At 34.7% G+C, this 25,026-nt stretch overlaps 1 protein-coding gene across 1 annotated transcript in view; it reads right to left on the reverse strand.

Annotated features, from left to right (window-relative positions):
- The window catches only part of LOC149411675 (lipase member H-B-like), a 28,581-nt gene extending 6,130 nt beyond the window's left edge, over window positions 1–22,451 (reverse strand). The window contains exons 1-5 of the mRNA XM_089646644.1: window positions 22,398–22,451; window positions 14,750–14,931; window positions 11,006–11,112; window positions 6,902–7,178; window positions 1,073–1,309 (exon numbers count right to left, since the gene is read on the reverse strand). Coding sequence (XP_089502770.1) covers window positions 1,073–1,309; window positions 6,902–7,178; window positions 11,006–11,112; window positions 14,750–14,924 — 796 coding nt within the window. The 5' untranslated portion in view covers window positions 14,925–14,931; window positions 22,398–22,451. The remainder of the gene's footprint in view (window positions 1–1,072; window positions 1,310–6,901; window positions 7,179–11,005; window positions 11,113–14,749; window positions 14,932–22,397) is intronic.
- Between the last annotated feature and the right edge of the window lie 2,575 nt (window positions 22,452–25,026).

Raw genomic sequence — 25,026 nt, forward strand, 5'->3', positions numbered from 1 at the left:
CAGTTTATGAAGGATTAATACCTAACTTTAGATCTTGAATTATCTTTAATATTAAATGAGATCTCTGAGGCGAATGTGTGTAAAACATTATATGACCGTGTTAAAATTGTGGAAACCTGGATAGAATGCCAGCATAGAATAAAGGCAAATACAAGAAATACCACATGGGTGTGTTTCTTCATTCAACAGTCTGACCATTCTTTGCTTTAATTTTATATATATATATATATATTTTAAAACAGGAGGCCTTTAGGTAAATAGTTTCCTCTTTGGGGATGCTGTGTGGAGGGTCTTTTTAAGAAAAGGAAGAAGAGGAAGTTCTAGAAGGGGTTGGTACGAATCTAGGGATCAATGTGTCCAGGAGTGACGGACTTATGAATCTATCCTTCCTGCTGCGGTGCAAGGCGATGGATCAAAAGAGAGGTCAAAGGGTCTCCCCAAACCGGCATCTCCCGATCTGGCACGCAGCTGATGGGCAGGCGCATTCTGAACACACCTCACCCGATGAACCCGGGCACCCCTGCTAAATCTCCAAACGTTGCGAACCACCTGGGGTGACCTATGGCAGAGGTGTTGGTTATTCAATAAATGGCTTAAAACCGCCTCCCAAAGTATGCAGAACCATGTTTCACCATCGTTTCGCTCTCATCGAAGAAGCAGAACCCAGAGAAACTTGTTTCATTAAGTCCATGATCAACAGGTCAATAACTAAATAGGAATACATACCACAAGGATCAGTGATGCCAAAGGTTCCCGTATCGGTATGGATGACATCTACGAAGTTGGCGTCGGTGCTAGCCAGCTTGAGGCTAGGGCTCTCATCGAAGAAGCAGAACCCAGAGAAACTGGTTTCATTTAGTCCATGGGCAACAAGTCAATAACTAAATAGCAATACATACCACAAGGATCAGTGATGCCAAAGGTTCCCGTATCGGTATGGATGACATCTACGAAGTTGGCGTCGGTGCTAGCCAGCTTGAGGCTAGGGCTCTCATCGAAGAAGCAGAACCCAGAGAAACTGGTTTCATTTAGTCCATGGGCAACAAGTCAATAACTAAATAGCAATACATACCACAAGGATCAGTGATGCCAAAGGTTCCCGTATCGGTATGGATGACATCTACGAAGTTGGCGTCGGTGCTAGCCAGCTTGAGGCTAGGGCTCTCATCGAAGAAGCAGGGCCCCGCTGGATCGAGGCCAGTGATGCGGTCCAACTTGGCGCCAGTCAGGTTGAAGAAGGTCTTGCCGGCGACCCCGCTGATGTGGGCGCCCAGGCTGTGACCGACTGCGTAGAATTTGGTTACTTCGGCTGGAAATAATAATAATATACATGTTTAAAAAAAGCCCAGTTTCGATCCGGTTGCCGACTTGCCAAGGCGTCGAGGAGCGAAGGCACTGATGATACCTAACACTTCACAGCGCCTTTGAAGCTTTTACTAACGTCAGGTTTGCGAATTGAAAGGGGTGGGATTGGGCGCGAATTTGAGTAATCTGAAAGTATGTTGCCTGTTGTATGCTGACGACGAGGTGCTGATTGCTAATAGTATGGATAATCTACAGTCTCTCGTTTCTAGGATGAACGAAGTATGCGTGAAGAATGAGTTAATGATGAAGTCTAAAGTAATGGTGTTTGAAACAGAGATTACGAAAACAATGTGCAATATAGTTGTGAATGAGGAATACTTGGAGCAGGTGGATGAGTTTATGTATTTAGGAAGTATGTTTACGAGAGATGGGAAGGCTGACAGAGATATTGAAAGAAGGGTAAATGCAGGTAATTCCGTTAATGTAGGACTGAACGCAGTTGGCGCTAATAAAAAAATGTCCAAAGAAGCGAAGTTAGCAGTCCACAATGCAGTGCTGGTACCTACCCTGATGTATGGAAGTGAGGCATGGAATTGATGAAAAGGATGAAAGTAGATTGCTGTTGAAATGAGATCCCTGAGGCGTATGTGTGGTAAAACCATGTTTGATCGTGTGAGGAATGTGGAGATCCGCAAAGAGTGCAAGGCTGATGTAAGCGTAATGAGTAAGACTAAGAAAGGGACGCTTAGATGGTTTGGGCATGTAGAACGAATGAGCGAAGATAGGAGTGTAAGGAGGATATATGATGCAAATGCGATTGGTAGCAGAAGTCGGGGACGCCCGAGGAAGACATGGCATGATCAAGTGAATCAGATACTCGAATCGGGCCATATCAAGAGTCAGAATAATAGAATAGCATGTATGAGACGATGTATGAATGTGAATGAGGCAAGAAGTGTGTGCCAAGACCGAGTTTTTTTGGCGGTCCGTCCTCTCTGCCTACCCCTGCGGGGAAACGGCGTGATGGTTAGTTAGTTAGTTGTGTCGGATCACGTTCGACTTTATGGGCTTGTGTGCATGTAACTAAAATGTATTTTTATTTTATTTTTATTTATTTATTTAACGCCCAGAGGGCTTTTACATGGTTGGTAGTATAATTTTAATTTGACAGATACTTTGAAACATAAAAATATGAATAAAATAACATTTGATAAAAGCTAAAATATAACTATTTTAAAAGAATCTGAACAGGAACAACATTAGACAAACATTATGTTTCACTACTATATCAATACGAAGTATTTAATGCAAAATCATGTGTTTTCGGTTTCAAAATTTGATCGCTTAAAAGTGATTAAGATTACACATCTGCCCTGATGATGAACACTGCAATGCTGTCCGAAACATTGGCTAAAGAAGGAGATAGCGCAACACGGCATAATACCCCCTAAACAAATCACTATAATACTTTTGGCAGTGAAAATATCAAATCATAGCCGCTTAAAGTGTTTTACGAGTAGATGCTTTAATTAAATACAGCGAGTAGAACATATCGGCCTTTAAAATAATCTAACTTTATTTTGATAAAGTTTGATTTAAGTATTTTTAAAAGCTCATAAAAATAAGGGTTAGGCCTATAAAATCTGCTTTAGGCTAAGGACTCACGGAGCGATTTTTACCCGCGCCCGCCGAGGTTGCGGGCCCGCAGACTCTGTAGAATGCAGATATGTATGTAAAAAATTAAAGCACATTTCACGACGCGTTTTACGCCCGCGGCGTGTGCGATTGTTTGCGGGGCCCGCTGCACCCGCGGTCATCTTGTACCGGCGGCGCGGCCGCGGTCCTGCGGCCGCGGCGGGTTGCCCCCGCGCGCTCTGCGATCGGTTGGCGGGCGAGTTAGTGGAACTCAGTCTTGCAACCGCCCGTCTTGCGATAATCAACCGCCAAGATTGCGGGCGATAACCGCGACCGCGGCGGCTGCGTCACCGCAAAAAAGAGCGGTCTCGTGAGTTTTGAAAATAAAACTCCATTCCGCCACCGCAGCGGACGCGGGTAAAAATCGCTCCGTGAGTCCTTAGCCTTAAAGTTCAAAATCTCCCACTTACGAACCTATTTTCAGTTATAATTTTACTTTATAATGTGGCAAATTAAGTTCTTTATAAAATTATGGTAAAACATTTATATATTTGTGCCTGAACTTCGCAAAATAAGATGAAACACACTTTTTGTTGATGTTTTTTTCTTGCATAAATAATAAAAATTGGCGGGTAAGCGAGAATTTAAGCCTTATCGTCATTTGTACAAAGTGTTCTTGTTAGTGGCTCGATTCCAAATACTACACGACGTGGTGCATCGCCTTCAAAGCAAAGAGTTTGTATTTTTGTCAAAGTTTATCGTAATTTAAATATTATTAGACTTGACTGAATAGTTAACTAAAGTTAGTAGTTCTAAGTAGGGCTGTAGTAGTAAAAACCTCAACCTCAGGTAATCTCGTGAACAACTGAATAGAAAGATGTTTTTGAAATTATTTGAAGGCGGCAAATTCACATAGTCGGTAAGTAGATGGCAAAATTTTCAACATAATATGTGTGGTTTCTTTCTTATGAATTTTTGGGATTTTATGTGTCCTCGTCGGGTTTTGAACCCGTGACATCTTATTCCTCTTCAATAAGCTGTCCAATACAATGCGCTTCTCACACCTGATATTATTTGAATAAGTACCTATATATTTGAAGATGTTAAATATACAGAAAATAGGGACACGCTTTACGCACTTAATAAAAATCACTCTGTACGTAATCTTTTAAATACTATAAAACAAAGTCGCTATCGTCTGTCTGTTTGTGCGCTTAGTTCTTCTAAATTAAGATTTTGATAAGGTTTTCACTATCATTTAGAGAATTTCTTCTGGAAGGTTTATATATATAATACATGCATATTATATTTATAGAAAGTATAAAAAAGTCAATGTTTTGTAATCAAGTCGTAAAAAAAATATTTTCGGGCGCTTACATTGCTAACGCTGGCTAAACCTTATGAGATACATCAAAATAATGTACTACGGAATTGTATATCTCAAAAGACCTACCGAACCTCATAAGGATAACCCCCAGCAACACCGGGTACCCGTTAGCTAGTAGATAATAATGAGAAGTAAGTATTTTAGTTTCCAGAAAAAAAAAATGAATTTCAAGAAGTAGTAATTTCGTTATTTCACGAAATTATTTTATTTATGTATTTTATTTTGGTTGAGAAGTGAGTTAGTTAAGAGCTTCACAGATGCACTCATAGAGGGCAGTGCAAAAAGCTTGCTTGGAAGTCCGCAAGATGGCAGCCAGTGAGAATGCTCCCAGACAAACTTACTGTTCCGAGATCCCCTTTAGCCAGCTTCTAGTTATAAGTCACCATTGTAATACGCGGAGCATTTAAATCCCTGATTTATCACAAAGAACCAATTATTTATAATCTTCCTCCACGACGAGTTGGTAAACTGTTTGTGGGAACACAACAATTTTTAAATTAAAATCGATTGTTCACTTGGAGGCCATTATTATGGATGCGAAAGTTTTAATTAGGAATATAAAAAAACAGCCAAAAACAAACCATTTTAATATTATTATGTGAAAACATGTCCCGAAATTATCCGTTTTTATCGAGATAGCTACTAAAATGCATTATTTTTCATTTGCAGAAACTGAAATACGTACTTCTAATTATTGTTTAACTGATAAAAAGTATTTTAAAATAAAATGTGCTAATTAAGGGTGTCCCTATTTTCTGTATATTTACCATGAAATTTGAACTCTCAGTATCTACTTATTGAATTCGTTTTGAAAATTAATAACTCATTTTTGTTTTCTTTTATGATCCTAATCTACTAATTAATTTGTTATTTAATTAATTAAGTCTATGAGCCACGTATATTTAGCTGTAAATAAATACATTAGGAGACTGTCAATAAATGCAAATAAGTGACCTCGCAGCTGACAAAATTTCACAGGACGAAAAATGACTGTTGTGGACACAACGTTGTTACTGTCAATATTATCATATTGTAACTCTACCAGGTAACAAGATTTACTGTTTGTTCTGAACTAACGCGTCTGTGAAATTAATAATCCACTGCAATACATATTTGATGCATTATTCTTCAAGGATTCAAGATGCGAGAAGATACATGTCTATTTTTTTACAAGAACCGTTTGGAGCCAGACTATGGGGGGTTGCGAGGCTGAAGTAAGGTGGGGAGGGGAAGGAGATGATAAAGAGTAAGGCTGTACTTACGATATGTTCCACTCTAGAAAGTGCCGCAAATAAACGTATTTTTAATGAATTTATTGTGAAACGACAAAAATTAATTAAATAAAATTTAGTTGCGCAGGCCGGGATTTGAACCCGATACCTCTGCATTCGTAGAGCCTTGCCCCCCGACCATGGAGGCTGCCTATGTATTATGTCATGTTACGCTTTCTCCTGCTTTAACCAACGTTTAGATAGCTTTACAGAACAGTCTGCAACATCAGTGCAGATGGAAAAATGGGGTTATGTTTTCTCGAAACCAGCGAAAAATTGACGTTTTTTTAAATTTTTTTATAATAATACTAATATTTGGCTGATTTATATAGCGCCGTTTTCGTGAAAAATTATCTCGAAGGGAGTGGACGAAAAGCGCCCCCCCCTAGACAAATTGGCAATAAAATAATTAAAGGATAAAAAGACGTTTATAACTGGCGCCAAAACCAGAAATCTGTTATTTCTAAATATAATATATATTTTAATCTCACTTTTGTCTTCTTGAATGAATGTATGAAAGAAGTGGAAATTAACCTAATTTCTGACATCCGATCGATCTGAAACTCGTCTTAGATGACAATGCATTACATCAACTTTTTATGGTAATCACGCGTACACACGCGGACATATACCAATTTCTCTGAAATTGGATGATATTACAGCAGTTAATGTGTGAAATAAATGTCGGTCCTGTTCAATTGCGATTTGGCTCAGTTGTTAGCGCGGTTTGCTCCAGTCCCTTGAGAGGAAGGTTCAATCCCCAGTCAAACCAAAAAAATGAAATACTTGTTTGTTGTTGTTTTTGTTTAAAATAAATGTTTAAGTTTAGTGCCAGATAAAGACGTAACGTGTCTTCGTAACGTAACTTTGTAACTAGAAAAAAATATTATTCCTTATGTTTGTGAATGCAATAATTCATATTCCATTCCCTTCACCCACATCGCATACCTACCCCAATTGGAAATACCATGTAGAAATTTTTTTCTATTCCCTTTGCTATTGTCACTTACTCGATATAAGATGGCCCTGTTAATAACACATCATAATGTATTTAAATATTTCTAGTTTATTCTGACTACTTCCTTGTTCCTTCCCTGTAAGCTCTATAAAAAAATTAAACTGCCCCCCTAGCTTGAAAACTGGCGACGCCCCTGCTGGTAGCTAGTAAAGGATTGAATCCGCGATTCCTGAGAGGAACCGGGAACCCGACACATTTATCCACTTGCCTACCAAACCACCTTTCAAGAACTCACTCCGAGACACGGATTTTTTTGTTTTATAGTTAAAATATAAAACATCTTACCATTATAAAAGTCAGCCAGCATCCTTCCAAACGCATCGCCTATGAATTTCACAGTAGCAGCGGAATAGTAGTAGAACCAGCCAAGAACTTGGCTAGGATCTACAGCGAGGACGTTATAGGCTCCCGTGGCTGCCAGTCTGGTGGCCATGACCCTGACTATGGGACTGTTCCTGGTGGCCATGAAGCCGGGGGTGAAGATTACCAAGGGGAGTCCCTTCGTGTAGAGCGAGGAAGCCAAAATCCTGCTGGCAATGTTCGAGGTGAAGTTGTAGGTTTCCTGTGGAATGCAGATTTTGATGTTATGTCTCTCCCAAAAGTATCCACAAAGATGACTGTGTTAGTTCGAGCTACGTGGCACATATTGCTCTAGTGTTATTAGTTACACAGTACCTAGATCATATAATTTTTCAACAGATAATAACCTCCTGGCTGTCCTATATACTCTTCGCCATTATTATTATTTTTAAGGCGATGCACTACGTAGTAATGCAAAATCATGTGTTTTTGTTCTGAAAATTTGGTCGCCTAGAAATGTTTCAGATGCTTTAATTAAATACTGCGAGTAGAATACATCTTGGCCTTTGAAATAATTGAGTATTTTTTAGACAAATCTTTTTATAAGCCCAGAAAAAAATAATGTATAAAGCCTATGAAAACTGCTTTAAAGTTCAAAATCTCCTACTTACGATCCCATTTTCGGTTATGATTTTATTGTATAGTGTGGCAAATTAAGTTATTTATAAAATGATCGAAAAAAAAAATTATGCCTGTGCATCCACAAAATAAAATTTTTGGCCATGTTTTTTTCTTGCATAAATCAAAACAGGCGGATGGTGTTAAGCGGGAATTTAAACCTTATCGCCATCTACGTAAGGGTTATTATTGATAGCGGCTAAATTAAAAATATTACACGACGTAGTGCATCGCCTTAAGTCTAATAAACGGCACGTGCTTGTTGTGAAAAAGGTGTTATTATTTTACAAATAAGCAATCACATCAAACTGGCGCAGCCGGTAGGATAGGCCTAGAGGGAAAACATGTGGTTCCCTGTATGGAGTTAATTTTTTAAATATTTTTTAAAGACAGTATTGTCACAATGAACTTACAATAAAACATTTTCTGAAATTTGTATGACTGGCGTGAGTATAGTTAAGCTGTTGTTCCTTGCTGTAGACTGCAGGGTAGCCCGAATATCACAAGCTTTCCCCGATGTTAACCAACAGCCGATAGATAAAGATGTTGTATTCAAATTATAGCCTAAATTAACTTGAAATGCTCACAAAATTATTGTTTTCATGATATTAAAGTGTTTTTAAGATGCTGCGCTCATAAATCATCAGGAAATAGAGCAATAGATATGAAAAACGGTACTTTTACATTAAATTATGTTATAAATACGTAGGTATCAAGTTTCAAAGCTATAGCATTTATTACCTACTATCTAATTTGTCATATTTCTTCAGAAAAACTGTAATATATATATATATTTTTTTTTAAATTTAATATTTGAAAAAAAATATTTTTACATAGATACAGGATAAAAAAAGATATAAAACAATAGAAATTAAAGTGGCCTTTCCTCACCATAAAGAGACAATGCTCTTGTGTTTGGTGAGGGAATTCTAGTTCAATTATGTACATGTTAGTATTAAGGTAAATAATTAATAAAGAAACAACACATGATTTAAACAATATTACTTCTAGATGTAAGTAGTAAACGTATTTTGGTAATGTGCTAGGTAATTTGCCTAAGTTTCGGGAGGACAAATATTCAATTATTTTTTAATGCTAAACTAATTTTTATAAGACAAGGTTTTTATGCACAGTAAAAAGGATAAAAAATTATTTTAAGCATCAATTACTCGGCTTAAATAAATAAATTTGGTTGTTTACAGGGGAAAAAATATAATAAGCAGTTAAATATAATATGTCGATTGAAGTAGTAGTACATATTTACTTATTTGGCGGGTTGGGAATAAGCCGACGTAGCTCAGTGGTCCAGAGCACCTGACCGGAATTTTGACCTGATTTGAATAGATATTTAAATTCCTATTACATTATAGTGATTTATTTTTGGGGTATCGTGATGATGGTCACTGTAATGCTGTCCGAAACGTTGGCTAAAGAAACAGGAAGCGTAACACGGCATAATACCCTAAAATAAATCACTGTAATTTTTTGGCTGTCAAAATCTTAAATCATATCTCACATTTAACCATTTATTTAATTTGTACAATTTTTTCCTTACAAATGTGTTTTAGGAATGGAAAAACACATCAATCTTTTGATCCAACACATTTAGGAAGTACCTACGAGGTTCTCTCCACGGGTGAGTTCAAACATGAATTGGTGTGGCTGGCTCTACAGTAAAGGATGTTATGGTAATATCCTCAAGAGTGAGACTATGGTACAAAGAAATGCTTTTGAGTCAGAATATCACTATCAAAAGATAAAACATATCTAAGTATAACAATAATACATATTACCTGTCTCTAAGGAGTGGTAATTAGTAATGACTAGGGGTACGTAAATTTCGTTTTTACGAAATAGATGCGATAAAAGCGAAATCTGCATTTTATTTGCGATAAAAGCGAATTTGAAAATTAAATACTTTCGCACTTTTTTACGTTACGTGCTTTCAAATTTTGATCAGACGCGCTAACAATTATTACAACTCTGTTCAAAACAGACAGAGACGGCTATTTTATCAACCGAAAATTCTATCGATCACAGCATGATGTTGAAGACAGCAGCTCAAAAGAGCTTGGATAAATTGTTGTTACACATGGGGCCGAATCCAACAAATGAGTGCTACAAGCACATTGGCAGATTCATTATTTTGTCCATCGGAAGCAGCAAATGTGCCCTCTTCTTCTGTCAATTCCAATTCCATAGTGGAAAGCTTCGCAAAAATTCCGTTTTTCAAAAGTGTACCACAAGAAGAACTAATTGATGGGTACTCACATTTTCACAGACAATTACTTCGATTGGTCGGCCAAGAAGCTCCTGTGGATGTAATGCAAGTTTTAGTTACATCAAAATCTTGCTACCCTGGATTTGCAAAAGCAGCTATTCAATGTCTCAAATGCCCTGTCAATAGTGTTGATGCCGAGAGGTACTTCTACAAACATTGTCGTAACTGATCGCAGGCAAACAATGAAGATGAAAATGTAGAAATTACAACAATGCTAGCCTTTAATTGAGTTTTTAACACTGTATTTTTTTTTGCGAAATAAATGCGAAATTTTCTATTTTGAGTTTTTTTAAATGCGAAATCACAATTTTTTATTTGCGAAATTTACGTACCCCTAGTAATGACTAATGACCAAAATGTAAATCTACTCCCTGTTGAAATTGTACAACGTCTAATTATAAAAATAATATTTAAATAACCAAGAGATTATCCAACACACATAATTTAAAAAAAATTAAGTATTAAAATTTAATGATCTTGTCCAAAAATATAATAAACCAAATAATAAAAGCAAAACAAAATCACAGCTTTTTAACTGAAAGTCGTACTCGTCAAAAATATATATTTCCAACACAAAAATGTAACACCACTTTTGCTCAACACCATTACATAATATATCTAGGAAAAAAATACTTCAACAGCTTACCCGAAAATATCAGAACAATAGAAAACGATAAACACCTACTAAAATCAATTAAAAAGACGTTCAATGTAAAAATACCAAAATGATGAAACTATCTTTGTAATTAATTATAAATTTTAATTTTCATTATTACAAACACAAAATATTCTACATATTGATACCCACCACTCTTCTAGACACAAGCGCCAGCTTCTATAGAAGAGGAACTTTCAAAAATCAAAAGCAGTGAAAACTAATTGTATGAATTATCTTTGTTAACATTATTGATTATACTCTGTAAATTGATTAATTCAATAAAATATATATTATATTAAAAATAAATAAAATAGATGGGTGTAGCCAGGGATAACGAATAACGGTAGCGGATCGAGATATTTTCTCTCGATCTTTCTTCGATAGATCGAGAGAATTTCTTGTGGACTCTTTCAACGTACAAACTGCTGGTATCAACTTACGGGCCTCGAAAAATGTTAGGAAAGATACTTACGCTTTTCCCCTTAGAATGAAGATCGATAGTGATGCCAGAGAGATCAGGTAAACCAGAGGACGATAGTTGTGTATAACTGAAGCCCAAGAAATTTTTGATGTCGGTGCCTAAAAAATAAAAAGATTTTTCATAAAAGTTTCGTTTTTTCGAGAAAATTTCCGTGAAAATCAGTCACATGCGGATTTTAAGACAATTTTTTTTTTTTTTGAGATTTTCTTAACTACCATACTAGGCTATTATTATATTCGCTGATAAACTTTTAGCAAATTCCTAATGTATCGCAATACGTGTTCATGCACAGGAAATCCCTGAGGAAAATAATTTCTCTCAGTGCCTGTCATCTTTTGGGATGCTGTGTGGAAGGTTTTTTAAGGAAAAGAAAGATAGGTAGTTCTGGGAAGAGATGGGTCGAGAAACCAGTTGGACAGGTCAAAAATTCTCCCCAAATTGGCCTCTCCCGATCTGGCACCCCACAAAGCTGATGGGCAGGCTCATCCTGAACACACCTTACCCGACGAACCCGGGCACCCCTGCTAAATCACCAAACGTAACGAACCACTTGGGGAGGTGTTATTATCCAATAAAAGGTTCCCGGGGCGGCGGTATCCAAATCCGCCTCCGGGTACAAAGACGAAATGCGAAAATATTAGGATTTTTACGAATACGTGTTCCGACATTGTGATATATATTCGTATTTTACTAAAAGTTTAACAGGTAACCTATTCATTCATTCGTTAAGGGCCTGCAATCCAGTTTTTAAGCGGATTACCAAAAATGTGAAGAGATTTTTAATAAATTAGTAAGTAATACTAATTTTTCTCAGTGTAGAGGAACCATTTCGACATTCGTCGAGTGACTATACATGCCAAAGAAAGGGCACTGCATATCGTTTTACAGGCTAATTTATTGTTTATCATTATCTTAAAGCCGGTAACATTTATGAATTAATAGGTGTTCCACTATTATCATAGATTCTCAGTTTATTTCCTTCGAGAAAACTTAATTATAATACCTTTAAAATAGACTTAACATTATTTTATAAGCAATAATTATTAGCCTGAAACACTCATCCACATTGAAAAATCTCCTGATAAAAGATACATGACGCCAACGGGTCTTGAACCCGTGTCCTTTCGATTTCCGGTCGACAGCTCTGACCACTGAGCTATGGCGGCTTATCTCTTATCCGCGAAATAATTCAATATATACTAGTGTTTCATTCAACAATTACTGCTTGTTACATTTTTTCACCTGAAAACAACCAACTTTATTTTATTATAAAATAATTGTTACCGTTTGTGCTATGCATAAAAAATCTTGTCTTAAACATTAGTTTACCAAAAAAATAATAATTAGACTTAACATGCCTATTCATATTTTCCTACCACGGCACACTATTCCATACAAAATGTATTCCTAAAAATTTTAAAATTAATTTAATCGTGAGATTATACAAATTGAAAGATAAAACAAGATAATGAATTTAAAATCATGGTTATGCATAAATAACTTCTTAAATCTGGTTATTTCGAAATCATAATATTATCTAACCTATGTATGTTTAACCTGCACCTAAAATATGTGACCTTCAAAGCATCTTTACCAAATGCATATCGTCTAAAAAACCAAAATAACATGGTTTTGACATTGTTCTATTTGGATAAACTTTTCCATGGCCGTGCGACTTTTTGTGAATGTTGTTCATCGTACAAAACACGTCCTAATGTTGTTGGAGTATCTTGCATTTTTTATCTGGTTTAACCAATATCAATATAACAAATATTTTGTTAATTTTAAAACGATCATTACGAAATCCTAGCGAGTGTGTGAAGGTTTTATTAAATTTGATATAAGCGGTTATAATTTAAATATTAGGTACTATTTAATAACTTGTTTTTTTATCGGTTCTTACATTTTATTAAATTAGGTATTAGAATATGAATAAACACAGACAAATAAATACTAAAAATTCTATTAAATTTATTGTGAACTGTGGATTGGGAAACTGCATAATATTCATTATACACGTTAGTGAGTCTAGAAATAAGAAGACAGTAACGAGGATTTTCTCATTCTTGTCTCTGTTGCTATCACAGGATTTTTTCGAGGAACCGGTGATTTTTGACCGTCAATATTGTGGTGATTGCTTAGGCCGATGTAAAATATTGAAGGAATCAGTTTATTCAATTTAAACCGATTAATTTCGTCTTTAAATCAGTTGGAAATGGTTAAGTACTTGACTAAAATTTTGAAACCATTGAAAGAGTAAAAAAAATAAAATTTAGTAAATATTTTAACGGAGGTTTAGAATGTTGTGTGGCATTTAAAATTGTAAATGAATTTCTTCATTAAAATGAACGTTATAATGGTATACATATTCCCATCTCAATGCTCCGTACAAAAACCTGTACCGTCTGCCACTGCTTCCAACCAAAAAAGGTAATTTGTTGTGTTTGTAAGTAATAAATATAAAAAAATATATAAACAAAAACCCGATCATGTGAATCAATTTTTATGTATCAGGCTAGTAAATTTTTAATTATAAAAAAAGTCATTTATATTTAAAGGTCTTGATAGTAACGAACTTGAATGAAAAATATTATGGCTTAAAAAACATATACAAACAAACATTGATTCTGAATAAATGTGTTTTATACGTGGATTTAGTAAATCATCATTTAAAAACGATTAAAACCGTAAACACTTAAACGCTCTGTGATTGGTCGGCGGGTTCTGGCAGAACTTACACAGCTGCTTCACGGGTAGGCCGGCGGAGTGCATTAGAATGCGAACAATTTTGTACAAAATTGCGCTGCGTAGTTTTGCACACAGGTTACCACTGCGGTACCTATACAAATTAATTCATGTTTTTTGGAAATCTTGTTAAGGCGATGCCCTACGTAGTATTGCAAAATCATGTGTTTTTGGTTTAAAAATTTGGTCGCTTAGAAATGTTTCAGATGCTTTAATTAAATACTGCGAGTAGAATACATCTTGGCCTTTGAAATAGTTGCGTATTTTTTAGATAAGTCTTTTTATAATCCCAGAAAAAAAATGTATAATGCCTATGAAAACTGCCTTAAAGTTCAAAATATCCTTCTTACGAACCAATTTTCGGTTATGATTTTATTGTATAATATGGAAAATTAAGTTATTTATAAAATGCTCGGAAAAAAATTAAATATTTATGCCTGAACATACACAAAATAAAATAAAAGGTACTTTTTGGCCATGTTTTTTTCTTGCATAAATCAAAACAGGCGGATGGTGTTAAGCGGGAATTTAAACCTTATCGCCATCGACGTAAGGGGTGTTGTTGATAGCGGCTCGACTTAAAATATTGCTCTTTTAAATCGAGATTTGTTGCTTTCATACTGACCCAAGTGGGATTGAACTTACTTTTAACCGACATAACCGAGGTACTTATGACGTTACGCGAACTTCGTCAGATTTGGCTTTAAGATGGAAGGGGAAATTTCATAGAAAAAAGAAATAAAATTGACTGGAATCGTTATGAAACTGGTAAAATGTTTACAATTATATAAAAAACACTCCAGTTAACACTCGTAAATAGACTTTAGAGAGGACTGTATATCTTCCTGCGCTTACTCAGAATGTAGGACGGTAGGTACTGAGACGTGCGGTGTTCATTGATACAAATTATGAGGAAGGTAGAAGGAGTGGGGTTTGGAGGTGGGTTCCATGGACCAGCGGCGTCATTTAAAGGTTAAATGGTATAATTACAGTTTCTCAAAGTCAGCTGCACAAATCCCTTCTCAATCAAGGTGACCAACTGAACCAGGTCATCCATCTTCTTCTGTGCCACGGCTGCCAGCAGGTCTGTACCGTTTAAAGTTTGGGCATTGGCGTTAATCAGCAGCAACGCCAACGGGAGACACAAGATGGCGGTTAGCTTCATGGTTACCCTGGAAAAAATAACAATAATTAGATCTTTACTTCAAATTATTAATTTATTTTTTAATTATGTTTTGTTTGATGTGGGACTGCGACATCCCCAATTGAGGGGTGTTGTGATGTTGAATAAAGTGGGGAAGGAAAGGTTAGTTCATAAGTTTTTTTTTTAAAGATACACATATACTATGAGGAAAGACATTTACACCGTTTTCTGATACCAAACCTAAGCTCGACGTTGAGGAACGTGTCATAAGTTTGACGTTGAGGAACGCATCAAAAGCTCGACGTTGAGCAAAGCGTCATAAGTATGAGTAACGCATCTTGAGCCTGACGTTGTCGATTGAATCGTAAGCTCAATGTTGAGGAACGCATCATAAGTTCGACGTTGAGGAACGCGTTATAAGCTTGACGTTGAGGAACGCACCATAAGCTCGACGTTGAGTAACGTGTCATAAGTTTTACGTTGAGGAACGCGTCAGAAGCTCGATGTTGAGAAATACGTCATAAGCTCGACGTTGAGGGAAGCGCCATAAGTTTGACGTTGAGGAACGCATCATAAGCTCGACGTTGAGTAACGTGTCATAAGTTTGACGTTGAGGAACGCATCAAAAGCTCGACGTTGGGGAAAACGTCATAAGTATGAGTAACGCATCTTTAGCCTGACGTTGTCGATTGAATCGTAAGCTCAATGTTGAGGAACGCATCATAAGTTCGACACCGAGGAACGCGTTATAAGCTTGACGTTGATCAACGCGTCATAAGTTCGACATTGAGGAAATATTTAAATAACCAATGTTGATATACTCTCTTGGTTCGGACCAAAATATTGCTTATTTCGAAATGGATAGTAGTAAAAACTAGCTATCCATAGATAGATAGATATTACAATATTATGTGTTATAATATGTTCTGGTACCAAAAACTCTAATTGCAAGCATGTACATTATAAGCTAAAATTTAAAAGATCAGTAGGTACCTATCACTGGTCAAAGAAAAATTGTAACTTTACTTTTAAATTGGCGGGAGCGCAGAAATCTGTAGTGAAAATCGGGCAATACTTTATTAAAATATATGTTTATAATTAATTATAATAATAGATATGTTTTATTCTACTAGTAAAAACTACAAAGCCGATGAGAGTACAGGCTTGTGCAGCTTGATTTCGAAGTGTCACGTGATCAAGTCAGTGCCATCGAGCAACAAAATTTTGAAAATGGCGGCAATTTTCGTTGATACTCGTTGTTATTTCCGATTTGTGTAATGTTTTACCGCAAGCATAATAAACATAATAATTAGATTAATTTAAACAGTGAATTTAACTTAGCGACATCACTGACATCGTAAATTGGCGGTCTCACGCCCAGGTCTCTACTGATAGTGACGAAAGCCGTGCTGTGCGTGTTGCATATACAGGGTTTTACAATAAGAGGTGTTATTTTGAATAGCCCGCTATTTCGGTAGATGTTACTTTTGAAGCTGTCATTTTTTGACATTTGACAAGTAGAAACTACTCCATTAATAAAAATGGAACGATACACGCTTCAACAACGCATTAAAATTATTAAAATTCACTTGAGTGTATCAAATGCAAATCATCTTGAGTGATGAGGCCCATTTCCACCTCGGTGGCTTCGTCAACAAGCAAAGTTGTCGCATCTGGGGCTCGGAAAACACAAGAGTTATTGTTGAAAAGCCTCTCTATCCTCAAAGTGTGACTGCTTGGTGCGGTTTATGGTCCGGCGGAGTCATTGGACCTTACTTTTTAGAAAATGAGGCTGGAGCAACAGTTACGGTGAATGGATTGCGCTATCGAGAGATGATTTATGATTTTTTTCGGCCGGAATTGGATGGTATTGATCTGGAAAACGTTTACTTTCAACAAAACGGCGCTACGTGCCACACAAGCAACGAAACCATTTATCTTTTACGGGAAAAGTTTCTTTGAATATCAAAATAACACCTCTTATTGGAAAACCCTGTACATACATTTTCAATAGAAAATAAAACTAGATGTAATAATACGTTATAAATTGAAGATATTCTTCGATAATAAAAAGTAACACTTCAAGGCAAAATAAATACAATTGTAAATATATATATTTGAATATCACTTTTTAATGCAAATCTCGGAAGAGGAAATTAATCCACTTTCCGACAATCGATCGAGCTACAACTCGATAGATAGACTCGTTGTCGATGACTTTTAACGGAAATCACGTACACACATGCAGACATATTCGCATATCTCGGAAATCGGACGAAATTGCGGCAGTTAATACACGAAACAAATGTCAGTCCTTCACAATCGACATCTGGCAAGGTCGATAACGCGGTTGACTCTGGTCCTTGGGAATCTTCAGCAAAATATATTTTTTCAAAGTGATAGATGATTCATAATAAAAAAAGCTTTGTTTTTCGCTGGTTCACTGGTTTTCACAAAATTAACTCTTATCAACTAAACACTGACGTAGAATGAATTTTCGGTCGTACACCTTTAGTAAAACAATATTATATTTATGACTAAAACCTTCGACGTTATCAGTATCAGTACAATCTTTTTTTATTATTTTAAATTAAACGGTTTTCACGTAACTTAAGCCGAATATTTATGTGTTTCACAGTAAAATAATATTATTTAAGTATTTATTTTTATTTGCATCGGTTTTAAAATGTCTTTCAAATGTAATAAAATGGTTTGAATGAGGATTATTCCATCATTCCCAGGAACTGGAGTTAACCGCCCTTACAACCTCGCCAAATTCCGATCGGGTAAAACGCAAATCAGTCTCCTACTATCTAGTCAAAGATAGCCACCCAATCATAGCAAAGTTAGCCTTCAATCAAATTAAGGCTTTTAACGCAAATCAGTAAACTATCTAGTCAAAGTAAGTCTATCAAAGATAGCCACATAGTCATAGCAAAGTTAGCCTTCAATCCAATTAAAGATTTTAACGCAAATCAGTAAACTATATAGTAAAGTTAGTCTATCAATGATAGCCACCTAGTCATAGCAAAGTTAGCCTTTAATCAAACTAAGGCTTTTAACGCAAATCAGTAAACTATATAGTCAAAGTTAGACTATCAAAGATAGCCACCTAGTCATAGCAAAGTTAGCCTTCAATCCAATTAAGACTTTTAAGGCAAATCAGTAAACTATCTAGCCAAAGTTAGTATATCAAAGATAGCCACCTAGTCATAGCAAAGTAAGCGTTTAATCAAATTAAGACTTTTAACGCAAACCAGTAAGCTATCTAGTCAAAGTTAGTCTATCAAAGATAGCCACCTAGTCATAGCAAAGTTAGCCTTCAATCCAATTAAAGCTTTTAACGCAAATCAGTAAACTATCTAATCAAAGTTAGTCTATCAAAGATAGCCACCTAGTCATAGCAAAGTTAGCCTTCAATCCAATTAAGACTTTTAAGGCAAATCAGTAAACTATCTAGTCAAAGTTAGTATATCAAAGATAGCCACCTAGTCATAGCAAAGTTAGCGTTTAATCCAATTAAAGCTTTTAACGCAAATCAGTAAACTATCTAGTCAAAGTTATTCTATCAAAGGTAGCCACCTAGTCATAGCAAAGTTAACCCTTAACCAAAGTAAAGCTTATTTGAATAATAAAGCGGAGGTAGCAGATTTTCAAAACGCAAATGTGTCAACTATCTAGTCAAAGTTAGTCTATCAAAGATAGCCATCTAGACATAGCAAAGTTGGCTTTCAATCAAAGTAAGGTTGGCTTCAATAATAAAATGTACCCAGCAGATTTTCGAAACCGAAAGCGGAACGTACAAACAATTTTATGGACACGAAATGCCAACGGTCGAGTTAAAACAGGACTACAAAAAATGCTAAGGTGTATTAATTTTATTACTTTTGAGTCTGTCTCCTGCGAACTCCTCAAATGAACTGACAAGCACAATACTTGTTAACGAATTATATCAATAAAATTAAATTGTTCAATCAATTCAAAATGCTATCAAATAGGTTAACAAGTCTATTATAACACGAAGTAGTTTTAATCTGTTTAATAATTTTTGGAAGAATTTGTAATGAGTTTACGCAAGAAGATATAAACGTGAATTAGCGAGGACGACGGGACATTATTTTCGTATGAATTAATATTTATTTTACTTATTCAATTTTTGAATTTAAAAAATTAAAAAAAAACGTTTTTTATTAAGGCTGTAAATGTTATTTTTAATTATTATTAATCACATGATATTTTTGGTGTCTCTGTGTCGGTGTGTAACTCGGGTTCAATGGACTGTAGAACTGGGATTTGAATTAATTTTCAAAATTGGTATTGATTGTGGGAACGATTCCGAAAAGCGATAATGTGGGCGCCATTTTTTTTTTATTTAATTAAAAATTTTATATTTGAAATGTGTTTTTTTTTGTCAAAATTTTTGACAGATATCGTAAGTTTTCAAGTTTAATAATGCTGTCCATTCGAAAAGTGAATTTTTGATCGTCTTTCAAAGGAAATGATTCCGAGGATTATTAGGAAAATATATAAATATTTATATTTCCTACATTCTTAAGGCGATGCACTACGTCTTGTAATATTTTGAATCGAGCCGCCATCAATAACACTCCTTACGTAGATGGCGATAAGGCTTAAATTCCCTCTTAATACCATCCAGCTGTTTTGATTTAGGCAAGAAAAAAACATTGCCAAAATCATTCTTTTATTTTATTTTTTGGATTATCAGGCATAAATATTTAAATGTTTTCGATCATTTTATAAATAACTTAATTTTCCACATTATACAATAAAACCATAACTGAAAATGGATTCGTAAGTAGGAAATTTTGAACTTTAAAGCAGTTTTCATAGGCCTTATAAATAATTTTTTTCTGGGCTTATAAAAAGACTTATGTAAAAAATACTCGACTATTTCAAATGCCAAGATGTATTCTAATCGCGGTATTTATTTAAAGCATCTGAAACATTTCTAGGCGACAAAATTTTCAAACCAAAAACACATGATTTTGCATTACTACGTAGTGCATCGCCTTTTCGAGGTTTTGATTTAATATATTTTTTTGGATGATTACTAAAATTCTGGATATAATATACTAGTAGCAGTAACAGCATATTATACACAATACATACTTGAAACTGAATAGAAGTACAATACTACATAAGGGTATGAACTTGTTTATTTAGGATAACGATTATGAAAACACAAAAAAAAAACATACATAAGAGTGGAAGATGCTCTCAGTATCACCCTGGTGTAAAACATACATAAGAGTGGAAGATGCTCTCAGTATCACCCTGGTGTAAAACATACATCAGAGTGGAAGATGCTCTCAGTATCACCCTGGTGTAAAACATACATAAGAGTGGAAGATGCTCTCAGTATCACCCTGGTGTAAAACATACATAAGAGTGGAAGATGCTATCAGTATCACCCTGGTGTAAAACATACATAAGAGTGGAAGATGCTCTCAGTATCACCCTGGTGTAAAACATACATAAGAGTGGAAGATGCTCTCAGTATCACCCTGGTGTAAAACATACATCAGAGTGGAAGATGCTCTCAGTATCACCCTGGTGTAAAACATACATCAGAGTGGAAGATGCTCTCAGTATCACCCTGGTGTAAAACATACATAAGAGTGGAAGATACTCTCAGTATCACCCTGGTGTAAAACATACATAAGAGTGGAAGATGCTCTCAGTATCACCCTGGTGTAAAACATACATAAGAGTGGATGATGCTATCAGTATCACCCTGGTGTAAAACATACATAAGAGTGGAAGATGCTCTCAGTATCACCCTGGTGTAAAACATACATAAGAGTGGAAGATGCTCTCAGTATCACCCTGGTGTAAAACATACATCAGAGTGGAAGATGCTCTCAGTATCACCCTGGTGTAAAACATACATCAGAGTGGAAGATGCTCTCAGTATCACCCTGGTGTAAAACATACATCAGAGTGGAAGATGCTCTCAGTATCACCCTGGTGTAAAACATACATCAGAGTGGAAGATGCTCTCAGTATCATCCTGGTGTAAAACCATATACAGTGACCAGATCTGAATATCCAGGTACGTCCCCCATCTCCTTCCCCCCACTACCTTAAGCCTCTCAAAACATCCTTATTGGGGATGCCATAGTCTCACTGGCTCCAGACTATCTAATTATCTGATTATCGCGTTAAATATACGTAATTTTAATATTATTCATTTAAAAAACGATCTTCATTCCGAAACGGTTCCGATTGGCTACAACGTCATTGTGACATAGAAACCACCAATGTCGCATAAATCACGCATAAACACGAACATGCGTTTTGGAGGCAAATCTAAAATGGCACACATTTTAAATCATTTTAGAAAATTTATTCGTCAACTTAAAAAAATATCTTTAATATCGTAATTTTTTATTATGTTTTTTCGAGAATTAAAAAAAAACAGTGAAAATGTCCTACTAAACAAAGAAAAATATTTTCCACTGAAAGCATTGAAAATTATTGTATTAATTTTCAAAATAGAGTAAATGAAAATACTCAAAAACCACCAAATTTATTTATTAAAGCCGAGTAATTAATGCTTATAATATTTTTTTATCCTTTGTACTGTGCATAAAAATCTTGTCTTATAAAAATTAGTTTATCATTAAAAAATACTTCAATATCTGTCCTCCCAAAACTTAGGCAAATTACCTAGCACATTGTATTACAGTTTTTCTGAAGAAATATGACAAAGTAGCCAGTAGGTAATAAATGCGGTAGCTTTGAAACTTGATACCTACGTATTTATAACATAATGTAATGTACAAGTTTTCTCATCTATTGCTCTATTTCCTGATGATTTATGAGCGCAGCATCTTAAAGACACTTTAAGGCGAAGCTTAATGCTAAATCACTATTTTGATTAGTCTTTATAACGAATTGGTGTACATTATGAATACCAAAAAATATACTTTAGATAAATTTAAGTTTATACTATCGCTTTTCTTGAGTAGAATACAAATAATAAAATAAATTATTCAATAAAAAATATTAATGTAAAATACAAAAAAATACATTTTTCAATAGAAATGTATGAACGCGTAAAGGAAACAATTTTTTTAAATACAATATTATAGCTAAGATTATTTGTGACAGTTTCACTTGATTAACTTTTTTGCGTGCTTATAAAATGATTTACAAAATAAATAAAAAACAGTTTTTGGCTTGAAATCGAACGTTTCTAGACTCCGTTTGTCAAGCGATTTTAATGCCTATTACCTACAATATAAGGTATACCAAGAATTTACACATTTTTGGCTTGTAGCTTCCTCTTAACTAAGTATTTGAGAAATAGTTAATAAATTAAATATTACTAACCTCAATGAGATCAAAGAATTGAAAAATTAAAATTAAACATTTAAAACGTCACAATAAAAAAAACTTTTAAAACATCTTATAGCTTGATTAAAAAAATATTTATCAGATATAATTTATTATAATATGATGTTAACTTACTGTAAGTTCCAAGTGGTAATCCAACTTACCTCCTATTAACAAAGTCAAACAACTAATGAGCCGGTGAATTCGGATATCCCAATTTTGGCTATTTATAATAGCAATGGCAAACGTTTTAATTATGTAAGTCAACTCAAGTTAATCTTATTTGCATTATGTTTATTGATTAGCTTAATACTGTTTTATACCTTGCTTGCACAGATGGAAATTATTGTTCAAATGCAATGCAAATTTTTGCGGAGTTTAAAATGGCAGGCGATCGCTAGTTCGAGGTTGTGCGAATGCCAAATATAATCGTGTTGAAAAATCAGTAAAATGTTCTAAGAATTTTATGTGAATCGTTGCCTGTACCTATGTTCATTCCATGTACCTATGTTCGTTGCCTGTACCTATGTTTTTTTTTGCCTGTAACTATGTTCGTTGCCTGTACCTATGTTCATTGATTGTACCTATGTTCGTTTCTTGTACCTATGTTCGTTGCCTGTACCTATGTTTTTTAATTTTCTTTCTTTATTTATTAATTTTCGGGAAATCGACAGTTTACATTTAATCAGTTTGTACGTAAGTATTATATAGTATAATAAAACCAATTTTGCCTGTAACTATGTTCGTTGCCTGTACCTATGTTCGTTGCCTGTACATATGATCGTTACTTGTACCTATGTTCGTTGCCTGTACCTATATTCGTTGCCTGTACCTATGTTCATTGCCTGTACCTATGTTCGTTGCCTGTACCTATGTTTGTTGCCTGTACCTGTACTTCGTTGTGCAGTAAAAAAATAATATAATTTTAGTGGTGGTACTTAAAAACATTTCTTAATTACAAAAAATATGTACGACACAAATTCACAAGAAACAAAAGCAACACACTAATCATATAAAAAGTAACCAACGCAGCATTTACAGCAAACACAATGAACACAATAAACACAATAAATCCAACAAACTTACGAACACAGCAACAAACACACCAAACGCACTAATCACAGTGGACACAACAGGCAGTAAAAACACTACGCATACGTAATAAGCACAACAAAGAATACAAAAAACATAACAAACACAACAATTCAACAAACGCGACGATCACAATACACGGAGAAATATGATAACTTTTTTATCAAGGTACTGTTAAAAATCTTCCCAGTAAAATATTAGTCATTCAGAATATATCTGAACAGGTGCAAGTCTGAGTAAATGTAATGGACGAGATGCGAAACCATTATTATTTTGAAGAACACATATATTAACATATTCCTGCTTTACTGATAGTTTGTTAGTCCCATTTTTAACAGGAAAACGAATAATTTCACCAGATTTTTAGTAAATTAACCATATTTTGTACAGTAGTTTTCTCCGTCCAAACACAAATATATCAGATAGACAAAAATACATACTTCCCAAGTGTGAAAACCTCAACAACCTACACAAATTCACGAGACCTGGAAAGATGACGAACACTGAAAAGCTGGTCGAAGTATTTACTCAAGAAAGGGAAGAAAACACAACACTTATTACCACGCAAGTCGAACATTAATGCCGCAAGAATCTTGTATTATTATTGACAAATACGCAATTTTTTGACAAATACTTCACAAACGATAATCTCATAATTACGGCACTACAACTAGCCTTGCTCCAGATATCTAATCACCAATCAATTAGATTTACCTATTTTCTTATAGTTATTACCCACCAGTAATAGTTAATTGACACAAGCCGTAATAATTGATACTTACAACTGCGACAAAATGTTCTAACAAAATACCATAAAAGATCACAAATCTTTGAAAATAAACCTCACAGAAACAAATAGTACTCAAAGTAGCACGGAACCTTGAATAATTACAGGATATTATAATTGTAGAATTGGTGAGAGAGGCATATTAGCCCAAAAGCTCAGAGTCTTGAAAAATTATGAAATACAAAAACAAAAATCCACAACATTCTTAGGATATAAAACAAACAGAAAAGTTTAATGAGTACAAATTAAGAATAAAAATCTGGCTGAAAGAGATCAACGAAAAAAACTAAAAATAACACGACATAGAAGACGTATAAAATAAATCAATTCCGATTTCGAAAATGATTGATTTGATTAATCTTTATAACGAATTGGTGTACATTATGAATACCAAAAAATATGCTTTAGAAAAATTGAAGGTTTTCTTATCGTTTCGATTGAGTAGAATACACATAAAAAATAATTAATCTATAAAAAATATAAATGTAAACTACCATAAAATATATTTTTTCAATAGAAATGTTTGAACGCATAAAGGAAACAACTGTAAAAAAATATAGTATTATATGAAAGATTATTTGTGACAGTTTCACTTGATTAACATTTTTGTTTTCTTATAAAATTATTTACAAAATAAATAAAAACCAGTTTTGTGATTGAAATCGAACGTTTATAGATTCCGTTTGCCAAGCGATATTAATGCCTATTACCTAAGATATAAGGTATACCAAGAATAAACACATTTTTGTCTTGTATAGCTTCCTCTTAAACAAAAGTATAAAGTTTACCAGTCCGACGATTTCTGTAAGGGGATGAAACCTGTCTGTTACCAAACAAATAAGCGGAAAAGGTGTTTTAAATTATCAAATTTTAATACATAATTAC

This window comes from Hesperophylax consimilis, chromosome 25, assembly GCF_061612785.1.
Source record: "Hesperophylax consimilis isolate HC1 chromosome 25, BYU_Hcon_1.0, whole genome shotgun sequence".
Lineage (NCBI taxonomy): Eukaryota > Metazoa > Arthropoda > Insecta > Trichoptera > Limnephilidae > Hesperophylax > Hesperophylax consimilis.